Source organism: Sminthopsis crassicaudata, chromosome 4 (genome assembly GCF_048593235.1).
Source record: "Sminthopsis crassicaudata isolate SCR6 chromosome 4, ASM4859323v1, whole genome shotgun sequence".
NCBI classification, from domain to species: Eukaryota; Metazoa; Chordata; class Mammalia; order Dasyuromorphia; family Dasyuridae; genus Sminthopsis; species Sminthopsis crassicaudata.
The window spans coordinates 472,670,734-472,687,479 of NC_133620.1; the positions used below are offsets into that span (position 1 = coordinate 472,670,734).

The 16,746-nt window shown below is 45.3% G+C and overlaps 1 protein-coding gene across 1 annotated transcript in view; it reads right to left on the minus strand.

Moving 5' to 3' along the window:
* The window catches only part of AGAP1 (ArfGAP with GTPase domain, ankyrin repeat and PH domain 1), a 622,443-nt gene that overhangs the window by 118,816 nt on the left and 486,881 nt on the right, over positions 1-16,746 (minus strand). The window contains 1 exon segment of the mRNA XM_074264417.1: positions 6,070-6,231. Coding sequence (XP_074120518.1) covers positions 6,070-6,231 — 162 coding nt within the window.

Here is a 16,746-nt window from a genome sequence, read left to right on the forward strand (position 1 = left end):
TAAAACTTTCTGTTTATCATACTTCCACCATCTTGGATTTAGAAAGTACAAGAAAACATGAGTGGGAAATAGGTGAATGGGTTGGAAGAAGGATGATTGTGTCCCTGGGGTGAAATCCTGTTGGATAAATCCGGGAAAGAGAGAAGCCTGAATGACGAGCCAGAAATCCTAACGTGGCAGTCCATGATCCTTCTGTGGTTAACCCTGCAGGAAGTGAGAAGCTTGGTTGGTGCTTCCTTCTTGGGATGCGAGGACCAGAGATTCTGAGCAAGGAAGGGCCTTCCAGGCCATCTAGTCCCAGCTCAGGCCCCAAGTCACAGAGGAGGGTTTTTTCCCTAACAAGATTCTGTTGCTCCACCCTTTCTAATTCCTTGGGCAATACTGACTTTTAGGCAAAGTCTTTTGGGGCAGAAAGTCCCCAGTCTATACACATTCAAAGATAAAAATCGATTTAACCATTCGGTTTGACTTTATCCAAACTAGGCAGGCAATAAAAGGCTGTATCCCCAGAAGGCCCACACAAAGGCTCAATTCAGAAAATCATTTGGTATTCTTTCAGAGCTATAGGCTTGAGAAGGGCTTTAAATACATAATTACATTTTAAGCTCCATACTTTGAGAGGTAGGGACTATAACTATCTCTTTTGACAGATGAGGAAACTGAGGCTCAGGGAGATAAAGAGATTTTACCCCAAATCATACCTCTTGCATGTGTCTAGGTATCTGTCTGAGAAATGAACAGGACACAACTCAATCTATGTCTGTATGTTTGCAATACACGGATATGTTTGTAATACATTATTATATATAATTATATGCATATACATACACATGCATATATGAGTATATATATAAATATATATATGTGTATATAGCTATATATCTAATGTCCCTAAAAATCAGCATCCACAAGGAATTTGAAAGGGTGTTAAAACAGAAAAATTGTATCTATCAATATCAGATAGTTTTCATATAAATATACATTTTATATAAATTATATATTATATAATACTATAACTTGCAGGATTTGCCTCATCCACTTGCAATTTTTATGAACATATATATACACATATATACATAAATAGATACACACATATATGTGTGTGTGTACATATATATATATATATATATATATATATATATATATATATATATAGGACTAAAACTTTGCTAACAGAATTATGAATTGATCACTCTTTCTTGAAAATAATTTTGTATTATGTAAGAAAAATTGGACAGCTAGGTGCCACAGTGGATAGAGCTTTGGGCTTGGAGTCAGGGAAACTCATCTTCCTAAATTAAAATCCAGCCTCAGACATTCGCAAGCTGTATGACTCTGAGCAAGTCATTTAATCTTGTTTACTTCATTTTTCTCATCTGTAAAATGAGCTGGAGAAGGAAATGGCCAACCATTCCAATACTGCTGCCACAAAAACCCCAAATGGGGTTAAGAAGAGTTGGACATAACTGAAAAGTAACTGGAAAAAAACCCCAAACAGTTGCCAAATTGTTCATTTCCTTTAACGCAGGGTTCCTTCTGTTGGTCAGATACTTAAAGGTGATAGACCACATATAGGCCCAGTTGTTTGCAGTAGCCCTTTTATCGGTAGGAAACCTGGGGACCAATTGAGTAACAGTGGAATAAATTTTGTTATGTGAATATAAGGGAATAGCTCTAAGAAATGATGCTTCTGTGGAAAGACCTCGATGAATAAGCAGATGTCTGCAGGGCAAAGGCAGCAGGGCCAGGAGGACAATATTCCCAATGACAACTAGGTAGAACATAATGGAAAACAATCCTGAGGCAAAGACCAATCTTGGTTTCTGAAGATGGCTAATAAAACATGGTTCTCGTCTCCATAGGGAGCTGGAGGGCAACAGCAGTGGAGTTTGGGCTACGTTACCTTGTCCTGAAACCTGTCACTCCGTCAGTTGGTTTTGAGGAACTTTTATGGAGTTTTTACGTGTATGTATGGACAACGATGGGAAAACAACTATAATGTTAAAAAAAATCAACAAAAGCTTAAAAACCCTTTAAAGATGAGGAAACACTTATTTGTTGAAATGAGATCTTAGCGGCTGCAGTTCCCAGGAATAGGAAGAATTTAGCTGTTGCCATTTAACAGTGTAATAAAAGCTAGAGTAAGAGAATAAATAGAATGAGGAAATAAATAGAAAGACTGCAGCAATTAGGGCGGAGTGACTGTTTAGAACCACACTTGGGCACTTTCTTGATTAGATGGAAAAGATCAGTTCCTCCATATCAATCTTGTTAATTTGGACACGGTTGTTCCTGATATTTTTGTGCTCTGTAAATGCTGATGCTACACAATTTTAAAAAAAACACATCATTTCCTTTTCCAAGCTGCTTGTAATTGGAGTTTCAAAAACTACCTTTAAATGAACAGCCTGAACTCCCTGAGAAATGACGGGGTTTCTCTTTGGCAGCAAAGGACTTGAGGAATGAGAAGATGTGAACAATCCCTCACTTTCCCAAACACTCGGGTTCCCCAAGAGATGTTCCTGTACATGTCAGTCTTCTAGTAAATATATTTTTTAGAAAAATCCTTTAAACCAAAAGTTTCCTGACACTAATCTAAATCTAATACGTGGATATGTTCCTAATATATTATTATATATAATTACATGCATACATACATATATGCATATATGTGTATATATATCCACTCTTCTGAGCAGAAACACAATTCAAGCAATTTTGACTGAGTTTCTTATATATTCCTATACATTGGTCCCAGAGACATTTAGCTCTAATTAGTAATAATGGGGTCCAAGAAAGGTAAGTGTGATTTAAATTGGAGATTAAAAATGTACCTTCAGAATGACCAAATGTTTATTTGACAGAAAATAGCATTTGCATTTAATTCAGTGTAATTTAGTCCAATCATTGGCCATGGATACTAACCAAAACATCCCGGGGAAAGTGACTCTTGAATTTTCTTGGGCTGCTGGGGGGGGGGGGGATCCCTTGTCTGCTTTCTAGACTAGAAGCTCCCAGAGGGCAGGACCCTTTGGTTTCTAGCAAGGAGCTCATAGTGAATATGGAATGAATGGACGGGCAATGGACGGGCAGCCTTCTCGTCTTGGGAGAAATTGGCTGCAATATTTCCAAAGATCTATTTGTTTATTTCAAGTAAACAAAGACATGGATGATTCCTGTCAAACGGGCTCCCTTTTAAAATTCACTGTTCAAAAACCTCTCAGCGAACATGTTTACATTAAGCCTTCCTTAAACTTCACATGGAGATAACTGGAGCGTCTGGAGGCGTCTTTAGGCTGCCTTCCTGCCTTTGGTTCTAAGACTCTAAGTCTGTCTGCGATCGCCGTGCCTTTGCTGTGGAGGGTCCTCCTCTCTGTGCCCTCCCTCCTCCCTCCTGACTTGCGAATTGCTAGTTTCTTCCAAAACTCAGCTCTTGCGCTACCTCCCAAGGCCTTTCCTCCTTGGTCCTGATGCTAGGGCCTTCCCCTTAAGATTATCTTTTAAACGTGCTTTCTATATACCTATAATAGGTACCCATTGTTCCCTCAGTAGAAGATGCAGTCCTCGGGGTCAGGGTCAGTTGGCTGCACACGGTCTGGCACTCGGGGTGTTGATTGACCAAAAGGGAGAAAGTGTTGAATTTTCTGTGACTTTTTTTCAGCCACATATAGATATTTTCCAGTCACCGGGTTAACACCTTGGGAAGCAGCCAAGAGCACCTTCTTGGGTCCATGCTGTCCACCGTTCTCTCCCGGATTTAGGACGTGAGTGCCTAGAGCCCCACACTGAGTGGGCTTCGCAATTCCAAATAAAATGGAGGACTCTTTGGGTCTCATCTCTTCAGCTTTAGACTAATACCTTTTAGCTTCATATCATGAGACCAAGAGCTTTATTACCTTCTGTAAAATGGGGACATTTCATTAGACAATCCCTGAAGTCTTTCCAGTCTCCATCATTCTAACTTTAAGGTTGGGTTGCACTCCTCTCATAAATCCTTTTTATTTAATGCTTTTCTCAAAATGCCCGTGGAAAGAAGATGGTCCATTGCCCCCAATTTATAGATAAGGAGCCCGATGATATAGTAGTTAAGTGACTTGACCAAAGTCCCACAGCTGGAGTTGGCGCTGGGATTCATGCCCATGTTTCTCCTGACTTCAGGGACAAAAGGATCGTTTTTTTGGTGAGAATTTGATACTAACAATTTGCTATTGGGAGGACAGACTGAGAGGAGGACAAGAGTTTTCCCTTTAAGGTACGTTGCTGCACATGGGCTGCTTTACTCATACAGAGACAGTGGGACAGGGATAAAAGTGCGCCAGCAAAGTGGCTGCCAAGGAAGCCAACGAGTCTGTGGGTGCCCAAACGTCACGGCAGCACCTTTGTGGTGGCAAGGAGCTGGGAACGAAGCGGGCATCCGACAGCTGCGGCCTCTCAATGGCTGCCAAGGGCAGAGTGTTACGTGGATGTGGCGGATCGAGGGGCACGCAACCAGGGGCACGAGGAAGACAGAGACGGCGGAAGGACAAAGGACACGTGAACCACAACAACGTCAATGGAAGGAGCGCCGCCTCCAGAACGAGCGCCCCGAGTCCGGGGACGAGTATGCCCAAGGGTGGGCCCAAGAAATGAGGTCAGAGGGCATTCTCGCCTCCACCACCAAGAGAGCACACAACGGCGCCTTCAGACTTGGCCGACTGGTGTTTAATTATGATGAGCTGTCCCCATCCCCACCCCACCCCTTTAGCAGTCTCTGTTACAAGGGATGCTCCATAAACGACACTGATCCTAAGGACAAAAGCCCGGGTTTGTCATCCTGGGGCCATCCAAGGTATCTTAGAGAAAGAGCATCGCCAAGCACGGACCCGAGAGCCCGGCCTGGAGCACGCCCAGTAGCGGGGCAGAGCAGCCACCCATCAGAGCACTCGCACTTTGGCTTTCCCGGGAACTCTGAGTGTTTCCCCCATGATTTAAGGTTGTGGCCACTTTTATTTTTGTAACCTCTCTACGACGCAGGGAGGGCCAGGAGCTATCAAGATGAAATGGGAGAAAACATAGAAAGGGCTCTGTTTCTGAGGGAGGGGAATGGGGGACCCCGGTTTGACCCCACAACTTTCTAGTCCTTCTTCCTTGCCTCCAATGTGCTCTCCTGAAGAACGTAACTGAAATGGGTAAAAACGAACTAAGAAAAGAACCGTGTAAGAATTCAGAGAGGGCAGGGAGGGGCGACGGCTGTCCGTACCCACTGCCCAGTCCTCTCAGAATTCAGTCGGGGACCGTGTAAAGAGCACCGAGACGGACACTCCTGCTTTCGATGAAGGGGCTGTGTGCGAGACCCGGGTTCTGGTCTCACTGTGACTTACTCTGTGCTCTGGGCCATTGGTCAAGGTTTTAGCTCACAAAGAAAGGACTTTAAAGGGCTTCTCATCCAAGCCTCTGCTGTCACCAAAGGGAGGCCCAGAAAGGTCACGCGCTTTGCCTTAGGTAAAAAGGAATAAGCATTTGAGCCAGGGGTGGCGAAGCTGGCGTGCTCTCCCACTCTATCACAGTTCCTCCCTGTAAGAGCTCCGATCAAGGCGGAGCGGATGGTTCCTCATGGGAGCTTTGGACACGGGCTGTCCCTGTGCATCGGAGGGATGGCGGGACGTGTCTGGGTAAATGGGGCTTCCTTGAGGAGAAGGGGGTCTCGGAGTGCTGGGGAGGACACGGCACCAGGGAGCCATCCCTGCCATTAGCAAAGCGGAGGCTGCGGCTCTCCCACACTGACAACCCAACAACCCAGCGTGGTTTATAGCCTTGAGATTTTAGGAGACCGTGGGGCCTAACCTGAATGCACAAGGAAGCTGGGACTTCCCGGGATGGGGAATGACCCACAGGTCGGGGGAGGGAGGGCCTTGGGATGCCCTCAGCTGCATCTGCCCCGGGCTCCCTTGGCTGCTGGGCTGTGTCTGAAGCATGATTCGAACTCGGGCTTTCCTGCCTCCCAACTCAGCCCACATGACCCACCAAGCCGAGCTGCTGCCACCGAAGAACACAACAAACCAGACACGAATGAAAGTGTGGCATCCTTACCTTCAGCCGTGCCCGAGAGCCCGTCTGCTTTGAAGTTGCTGGTACTTTTCTTCCGTCTATGCTTTTTCCTGTTGGCATGAGGGGAAGGCGGAGGATCGAGTTTGGGGCTGGTGGTGCTGGATATGCTGGGGCTCGAACAGACGGAATCTCCCAAACCTGTATCTGCAATCGAACACGGAACCGTTAAAAGGAAGGGCCATTCAAATGAATCATAATCCAATTCAAACCACTTCTCCCTGAGGCAACATGGGGAAAGCAGGCCCTCATCTGCTCGGATAAAGCTCCCCACACTGAAGAGATCCCAGGGCCAATAAAAAAAGAAATCTGTCTGTCTGTGGGTCTATCTATCCAGCCATCTGTCTCTCCATCCGATTATCTGTTTTTGTCTTGCTCACTGTTTATCTGTATCTCTATCATCATTCTATTATCCATCCATCCATCCACCCATCTCTCTCTCCATCCAACTATCTGTATGTCTGTCTGTGTCTCTCACATCTATCTCCCTTTCATCCATCTACCCATCCATCCATCCATCCATCCACCCACCCATCCATCCATCCATCCATCCATCCATCCACCCACCCACCCATCCATCCATCCATCTACCCATCTCTCTCCATCTCTCTCTGTTTGTCTATCTACCCATCTCTTTCTTTATTGATCCATCATCCATCCATCCATCTGTCCAGCCATCTATCTCTCCATCTCTCTCTTTCCATCACCAATCTGTCTAACTCTCTCTCTATTGATCCATATCTTTCATGAATCTATCCATCCACCCATATGTATATCTCTCTATTGATCCATCTTCATCCATCCATCTATCCATCCATCTATCTTTCTCTCTCTCCATCTGTCTGTCTAGTCTATTAGCCTCTCCATGTTTGCCTGTGTCTGTCTCCTGGTAGACTATAAGACCAGACAGTTCTAAACTATAACGGACACCGGCGAGCGTGATCCCACCCATCTCTCCCTAGGTCTCTCTGCTTCCAGATGAGCCCGGGATCTCTGGTCAGCAGAAAGCTGTGTTCACTTGCAAGTGTTATTAATACGCTTGTAGCCTAGTTTTGGAGACCACCCTCTCAAGACAGAAGTTGTTTAACATTCGCTAGCTTTAAAATATGAGCCATCCGAGTGCATGAGGCTTCCAAGCTGTGCATTTCCATTTCTGAATAGTCTTCTTGCCTGACAAGGTATTCCTCAAATTGAAAAGGGAGAGGGCCCTGAAAGCCCCGGCTTCAGGAAACTGTAAATGAGTTCCAGCTCCAGCCCACTGGATGCAATTTCATCCTCCGGAGTGAATACAAATAATGCATTTTATTTTGTATCAATTACAGGGCACAGAAATGAATGGCCACTGCCGACAGTGTTAAATATGGAAGCCGGGGTGGGGGGAGAAGAAGGGGAGGAAAAGAAGGCACGCCGAATTAAAAAAGCCAGCGCCTCATTACTCCACATCTCAAGCGGTTCCGACGGAGGCGGCGGGACCGTGCGACGCGCCTGCTCCGCCACCGTCCCGCGTGCTCAATGTCAGCCATTAGTTCTTCCCAATCGGGCATCAATGTTCAACGCACACCCCAAAAAATATATAATACCAGCAATAATAATAACAATCTGCAGCCTCTCGGAGCTTCAATCCTTGAAGCATGAGCTCCCGAAGCCGTTTCACTTTTCACTCGGGAAGATGACAAGCATGACTGGAGGGAGAATAAAATAACATTCCGTTCGCATAAATATCAACCAGCCTGCTCGAGACTGATGGGCCAGGAATGTATTCTTAGCCATCATTCCGGCAGACAGGCCCAAGGACACTCATAACTTACTTTACAATCATTTAGTTTCAGCTCAAGTGGAAAACGTGACAACTTATCTCGGCTGACAAGATGCCATATCGAACCTTACAATTAACTCGCCCCCGATTATCGGCCCAGCCCATCATTAGCCCCGGCGGTCGGTGATGGACTGTTGCGGGCCCGTCTCCTCCTTGATGGCCGTCCCTGGAAGGACGGGGGTGGGGTGGGGGACATCCATTTTCTCCGTCCCTCCGGATATTCAAATCGGTGCGGCTGCAGCGACGGGCCGCGAGCCCACGGGGATTCTCCAGGGGAGACCATTTCCACACGGGGTCAGAAGGAGCAACGGGTCTCTCCGTGGGAGGAAAGCCCCGACTTCTATCTCTGTGCTGAGGAACCCAAGGGGAAGATGGAGCTAGTCGTGGACTCTTTTCCTTGGAATGGAGGGTTTGGACAAGGGTCTGAAGCAGCGCCACTCAGAATGGCGACAAATGCAGAGATTCTTGATGACGTGAGGTTCACCCCCCATCCAGCCTTTCCTAAGGTGCTTCCAGAGAACCCACAGATGATAAAGCGACATCCTCATATTTTTATTCGACTGAAACAAAGGTAGTCATTTATCCAAGGGAGCCTCAGTCTGTGGACTAGTAAATCTAGAACAATTAAGAGCAGAACAGTAACTTCCTCTCAGGCCATTTGGACGATTTACTCTCATCTGCAAAAGCTGAGATATGAAATAAGGAGTCAGCCTTTCCAAGCACTTTACATACAAACATTTCTCCAATGACTGTGTAAAGTTGTCTCCCTTTCTATTCTTTCCTTTGGGGAGCAGGCCAGTGATTTCACTGTCAGAAGGGTCTCCCGGTGAGATGATCTGTCACGGGAGGAGAGAGGGGGACGGACCAGAGGTTGATGGACAGTTATCAAAGAAGTAGAGGAACAGAACATGATGGAAAGGGTTGGAAGGGAGAGGCAAGACTGGGCAGTGAGCAAACCCCCTTTCCCAGTACAAATTAGCACCTATACTATAACTCAGAGGCTTGTAGGGGCAAAGGATCACAGAGTCAGCATGTGTCAGGAAGACAAGAAGGCAAGAAAGGAGAAACTGAGGCTCGGGAGCTAATACTATGCCAAGGATCACAGCAGTAGGAAGTATACAAGGTGAGATTTGGATCCAGGCTCACACGATTCCAAGTCTAGCACCTGCCGTGCCTGGTGATCACCCTCCCTGATGCCTAATTTGCCGGACATACAAAGAAGCCAATTTAAGGCCCTTGGGCTCGTCGAGCCACATATCCAGATTTGACTACGGACAAACCGGATAAGGCGGACACAATGATTCTCCCCCTTTCTCTTTCGTTTCACAACTATTTGTGTTCATGGAGCCCAACTCCCTGAGTTTTGCCAGTGATCCAACTAGGGAGTGAGTATGTAGGAGACACACGCTAGGGATGAGAGTGGGAGTCCTCAAGACTTCCAAAAAGAAGAGACCATATTTCTCTCAGAGAGCAATTATCTCTTCTCCCGACCCCCCCCCCCCAAGTAGTTTGAATGGATCCCTCCAACAGAATGGCACCTCCAGATAGTGCAGAAAAATCCAAATGAGCTGCAGGCTCACTGCCATTGCCAGAGTCAATTTTTGCAGAAAATGAAATTCCCAGAACAAAAGCAAATAAATATCTGATTTTAAATTTTAAGAAGTCTCTTGGACCAATCAAAGCCTAGGCAGATTTGTGACTTGGAAGAACACAGTCCATTGCTTTCAGCCAAGGATAGCACAACATCCTCAAGCAAAGGAGAGCCTGGAGCCACCATTCAAAGCCTTGGCCCCATTCTGGGTCCTTGGTGATGGGCAGGCACTCTCACGCAACGCCCATCTCTAAAGACGTCACAGGGGCCAACATTCTTGGCATTTTCCTTTGGTGACCAGTCATGGTCACAGAGAGAGGCCTGGTGTGGCCATCCTTGGAAGGGAAGATCTTTGGAGATGATCTGTCCCTGGGAGGTCAGAGAGGGACAGACTGGAGGACGATGGAGAGTTATCAAGGAGGTGGAGCCACAGAACATGATGGAAAGGGTTGGAAGGGAGAGGCAGGACTGGGCCAGTGAGTCCCCTACCTACTGGATCCTCCACCTTATTTACCCCAGTCCCTGATGTAAGTAAGAGCAGAATGTGTGTGTCTCCTTCCTGCCTCCTTTTAAAGACCCCAATCATTCAGGGTTGGCACTTTAAAAATCTGCAATTTAAAAATCATTTCTATGTATTTTTCCTTTCAGGGCTGTAGTTCTGTATTTTGGTTCTGTTTTCTTCCTAACTGTTTCACATCCATAAACGTAGGCAGGAAGGAGAGAAGGATATCACGTAGCCACAGGTCTCTAGCCTAGGGACAAGCCAGAATGAGAAATGACAAGGGGCTGCCCTTGGTTTCAAGAAGGCCTGAGTTCAAATCTTAACAACAGATTGGCTGTAAGATCTTGGGCAAATGGACTCCTGTCTCTGAGCCTTAGCTCGCTCCTCTGTAAAATGAGATAGCAGCAAGGCGCGGCAAATCGTGGCGATCTGGTGACCTGAGAGCTGAGCTCGGATGCTGGAGCTGTCCCTTACAGCCCTTACTACGGGCCTGTAAGATGAGGAGGCTGCATTCATAAGCAGCCTCTGAGGAGCCTTTAACACTGGAAATATCATCCTGACTTGAAGGAAATGAGTGAATTCCCTTCCTTCCCTTCTCCTCCCACCCAGTAGGAAGGACTGTGAAAGATTGCTGGAGGATCTATGTAGACGAGGAGACTGGTTACAACGCACCCATATAATGTAAAGCCTGGGATACCAAGCGGTCCCCGATTAGCCGTTTTGTGGGGAGGAAGGGATGGAGAGAATACTTCTTTGTAGGGCACAGGTGGGGAACAAAGCTGGGGAGGTTCTTGTTAAAACTGAAAGGGAGACATTTATTTTATCCTTCTTCTATTCCCATAGAAAATCCAAGCCTTGGTCCCAATTGGGTTGACGCTGGGCTGGATGAGCTCTAAGAGGTGCAAATTAACCGAGGGAATTAAGCAAAACTCCCAGGAGCACCATATGGGTGTGTCAGCCTGAGAGAGGAGGCCTGGGGATGTTCTTCCCCCCAGAACCGGCCAGCACACCGGCCCTGAACCGACAGCCAATCACAAAGACGTCCTTTGCAGAAGCCCGGGTGTCTGACTAGGCTCCCAATCACCTTGTCATCTTCTAATGCAGAATTCAATTAAAAAAAGAAAAACCCAACTTGTTCTCTTTGCCTTGCCCATTTCCTTGCTTTATGAAGTTTACCTTTTGAGAAGTCTTTGCCTGTCTCTTGCAAAAGACACCTGGAGTCGGCCTTAAAATACAACAAGGATCCCATACAAGCTGGGATACAATAAGGTTTCTTATCTGCAGAGGCAGAGAAAATAAGGCCTTTTTAGGTACCGAAGTAGCATTTGTGAACAGCTGCCGACTCCGGGGGGAAAAAAAGGGGGGGCACCTACAGGACGTGGTCCCCGCAAACCCCTTCTTCATATCAGAGTGCCGACAGAACTTAAAATGATTTGTTTCTTTAGAGTTGCCCAACAAGCCCTTTTAAAAATAGCGTGTCTGGGGATACATTATACTGAAGCAAAAGATTTGCAAAACACATACATACACACACATATAAATTAGGGAAGGATTACTCACTTTGCAAAAAGGGTCTCTCACTCTACCCAGGACCTCTTTAATTTGCAAACTCCCTGGCATAATCAAAGTGATTTTTTCCCATTTTTCAAACTCTTTTCCCACACCAGGTTTTACATGAGAAGGAGCCATTTCAAGCGGCAAAGTTTAAACACTAATGAACCAGGACGCAAAAGAACTTGCTGTTAAATCGATCTACTCTATGTCGTCTTCCAGCCATATGCAGGAAAGTCTGACGCAGTGAGACCCAGGGAGCTGAAGATGAAAGAATCCTAGAATAAGGGGCAAGAGACCACATCCTAATTCTGCTTCTGCTGCAGAAAGATTGTGGGCAAATCTCTTCAGTTTCTTTCTATTTACCAATTAAAAAATATGCTTCTTTTATGGGAACTCAAGCTACAAATATTTTAACATACAAAGAGTGGATAAAGAGGGCCCCACATGCAGTAAGAAGTCTCCATGATTATTTTTAAGGCATATGAAATCCAATAGAATAGAACTAGAACTGCCCTGCTTGTGTGACTTTCCCTCGTGAGAGTGGGGAGTTGAGGATGAGCTGAGATCGTAGACCTTAACAGAAATGGGGGCATTTGGGAGAACGGCGTTGGCAAGGAAAGATGATAAAAAGGGAGGGTAAAATGATAAAAGATCCTAACCCATTTCAGACCCACACCGTCCTACCCAAAATGGAAAGAAGGCAGGGATGGATGCATGTACACAGTACTGAAGAGAAGGAAGGAGTCTTCTCCCTGGGGGATGCCTACAAAAGTCACAAGGTGACCCGGGCTAGGGATGGGGAAGGGCTCTTTTTGGCACCTCTGTGGCTGTTGCTGTGGCTATCTGGGTTGTGGTGAGGATTGTCTGTACAGGTACCGGTGAGCTTTAGTACATTGATTCCAAGATACTTTACTCGTTTTGCAGTTCTTTCTCTCTTTTATTCCCTTCTGGATTATGTCTTTGCTATGTAGAAATATTGACTCCTTTTTTTTTTGGGGGGGGAGCGATTTACTTGGTATCCTGCTCTATTACTGAGGTTGTTATTTTAACACTTTTTATGGCTTCCCTAAGATTTTCTAAGCAGACCATCAGGTTAAAATTTTATTACTATTTTTTCTCGTCTTATCACCATTTCATTTAATAATAATAATAATAATAATTATTATTATTATTATTATATCTCTTATACCCACCTCTTCATCTCTATTTTCACCACTAATACCCTAAGTCAGGCACAATCCTCTTTAGATATATTATTGTACCAGCATCCATAGTTATTTTCTGGTCTCCCGTGCTTTCAGAATTCATCTTGCAGAGTTACCAAACAATCTTCTTAACTCACAAGCTAGTTCATGCCCCTCTCCGGCTCCCTCTTGCCTCTAGGATAAAATGGAAATTCTCTAACTTCACCTAATTGGATCCACTCTTTCTTCCTGGCATTATTTCCCATTTATAGTCTATTCTATATTGTAACAGATTGGACTCTTAGCCCTTCTCAAAGACTACCCTATTGTGAATGCTTCAGAGCACAGGGTTTTTCTGCAAGGATTTGGTCAGATTTGGCCAATCTTCTCTCCTCACTTCAATGTAAGTGCCATTTCTACATGCTCCCGTGGCTCTCTGGTCACTGAGGTGCAGGACTCCCAAGATGGCGGCTTCACGATTGCCCAGCATGCAGACCTCAGGAAAGAAATCACAGGAAAGCTGGTTCTGTTTCATGTGTTGATAATTCTCATGCACATTTCATCTTTCAATGACCTCAGGGTTTTCTGACTTAGCTGGGTCTTGATTCCATCTTTCTTGCAGGCTTTTTCTCTCGTGCACAGCTTTTGGTTATCACATGAAGCAATGTTACTCAGAGCTTTCTATTATCTTTCTCTGAAAGGGTTTGCATATGGTGGTGACTACCATATCCTTTCACTTGACCAGGAAATCAAATGTTCCCTAGATTATTATTTTATTATTCCTTATATTATTATCCTATGTAATCCTTATATTATTGTTATATTAAAAACAATAGGTTTTAAGAAACAATGATCAATGTCTTTATGTAGAGCCCGTCCCCATGTTTCAGAGCCAAGAATCTGTTAGCCTCTCTTTTAAATTTTTGTGCATTTTGACCATTTTTGTGCATTTTGACCTTTGTGCCAACTACTTGATGTTATGACAGACAGGTCCTCTGGAAATTGCAAGGCAGGAATCAACTATTGACTGTCTGACATCACAGTCAATTCCCTCCCCCCACCCCAATTTTTCATTCTTTGTCTGAACACAGATTTAGAGCTGGAAAGTACTTTTAATCAAAACTGAATCCAACGTCTTCATTTTACAGATGAAGAAACTGAGGCACAGAGGATTTGTCCACTGCTCTCTCCCTTCATCACTGTGTTAGACCATTGCAAACTCTTCAAGACTAGGTTTGCTAAATGCTTGTTCAATTAATAAGCATTCCGTGGAAATTGAAAGATTAGAAACAAAACAAATACAAATCTTCCTAATTCTGAATACCAAGCTGGGCCCCAAAGAGGGAGAAGACATAACCGTCTTGCTTCTTTGCAGAAGTGGGTAATTATGGGAATGGAACATTTATTATCACATTAAGGCTTTTCCTTTCCCTTTCTTTTCTTTTTTTAAAGACCTGATCTTCCTATCTTACTGTGACCTTGGTCAAAGTCAAATCATCTCTCAAGGTGCCACTAAGCCTTTAGGTTACATACAAGCTGCAGTACCTGGATACATAACATCCCGGCTCACTGGTGACTGGACAAGAGCTCCCATGTTTTTCCTCCTCTCTGATTGCCCAGCACCTAGCACGGTGTCTGATGCGGAATAGCCCCTTAATAAATATTTGTTGAAATAAATGAGGAGTTCCAACTCTTAAAGGAGGTGCCCTTTCCAACACCTGGTTACCAGGAGGACGGAAGGAGAAGCAACAGAGTGGAGTAAAAAAAGTCTTGGGCTGAGGACCAGAGTCTCATGTCCATAATAACGGAGCTCCACGTGGGCAGGGTCTGCTCTTGCCTTTCCTTGAACCCAGAGCCCCGAACACATTGCAAGTGCTTCACAGATGCTTACTGACTGACTGCCCCTTCTGGATCCTCCCAGTTCTGCATCAATGGTCCTAAGATGGAGCTGCATCACTGACCAGGGACAGAACAGGCAGCTTCCATATCGGGAATTCTTTACACTGATGAAATCACAGGTTATAGTTTTTTTTAAAGGGATGAGGGGAAGGGATTGTATTCCTTGATAGAAAACAATGCTATGTGATGAATTAATCAAGCTATAAGCATTTGTTAATAAGCACCTTCTGTGGTTTATATTCTGGGCCAGATGTCAAAGATCTAACCGTTCCTGACGAAGCATTTCTCCCCACAAAAGTAATAGATTTGATTATGATCTATAAGTAATTAGTCTGTTTGAATTCTGATACCAGAAAAGTTCCGGTCCCCGTCCTATGCTCTCACACACACCATTGATCGGACATAACAAGACTGCCCAGCTGCCCCTGCTTCGGCCCTTGGTTCTGCTTGTGGGTGGCGCAACGACTTAAGTGGGGGTATCCATTGCATCAAACAGAAGGTCTGGCTACTTGAAAGGGGGCTCTTCAGATCCTAGGAAACGTTCCCTTCCAGCCTTCCACACCTGGGCCAAAACAATGGCCAGCTTCATCGGCTCCCGTCGAGGGAGACGGCGCTCCGGCTGGCCTCCCTCTGTCCCTCCCTCCCCCCTCCTGCCACTGTCCCCATCGTGAGGACGCTTTGAAGTGTTGGATTCCGTAGGTAATGGAGCCGCTGTGACCTTGCACCGAGGGCTCTGTGATCTTGGTATGAGCGACGGCAGCTAGCCTACAACTATGCCCAGCTAACAAGTCAACTAATCTCCCCTTATTAATTGAAGCAGGACCTTGATTAAACTTGAAAGAACAGATATCCATCAAGCATGGTTAGCCAGATGTTCTGCGCACATCCACCAACAAAAGGGCACGGGCAGGCCCAAGCACACAGCCCGGGCGTTCCAGGATGGCTCCTCGGCAGCTGCCAGTCTGGGGACGGGCACCCGGGGAGCGGCAGATCAAAGCGGGCATCGAGTCTCGGACGACACGACCGGGAAGCAGCTTTGAGGAAATAGGAAGTGAGAAATCGGCAACCACAAAACCCACCCCAATGACTCCAAATGGGGACGCAGCCTGTGAAATAAGCCAGGAGAAGCTGGCATTTTGAACAATTATTGCCAAGAGGCTATCTGTCTCTCCTGCTGTTTATGAATTTAGCTAACATGCTGCTAATGACTAATGACTCCCGTATACATCTGATGGAGATTTTAAGACTGGAATTAACCTCTCACCCGCTCTTCCTCAAGAGCAAATGTTACATCCCATCCTCAGGCTCCCAACAGGCAGCAGGTGAGCCGTGTTATGGCGCCATTTATTCTAAATGGAAAATTTACCAGGGAAAGATGAAAATAGATAAAAATGCTAACGGATTAACCTTTTCATGGGCACGGGACTCTGGAAACTGGTGAAATCCAACGGTAGCAAGAACAACAGTTATTGCTTTGCATTTACTTGTGACTCAAAGTATCATAAATAGAAAAAATGGAAGAATTTATTATCTTTTAAGTGACTGTTGAAGGCTGAGAGATTCAGCCACACAAAAGCTACTTCCAGTTGAACAGTGAGACATCCTGATTTCTCCTCCTCAAGCCAAATCAGAGATTAATAGGACTTGACTCTTTCTGGGCCTCTCAGACCCAATTTCCTTGACCAGAAAAAGCATTAAATCTGAGATGTTTAAAAGACCAGAGAGACCACAAAAAATAATTCATGAGGATGAAGGCCTGGAATGACGAGCTAAGGAGTTTTTTTTTCTTTAGACATGGAGGAACCACAGACATTTTAGAACAATAGAGTAACCTAGTCAGTCAGACCTAAGGGCTAATAAAAATCAGTCTGGCTCATCCTACAATCTTCCTCGCTATCAGTACTCCATGGGATCACAGGTGTGGAGCTGGATCTTGAGAGACTCTCTTGTCCAATCCTCTCATTTTACAGAGCAGACTTGGCTCAGGTCATAGAGGCAATGCGAAGTGTCAAAGTCAGTAATGCAACCATGAAAGTTAGGAAGTTCTCATAGGCCTTAGCATTACAAATAAGTCTGTGCATAAGGTAACTGCACAGGTATTGGGTCTGGACCTGTG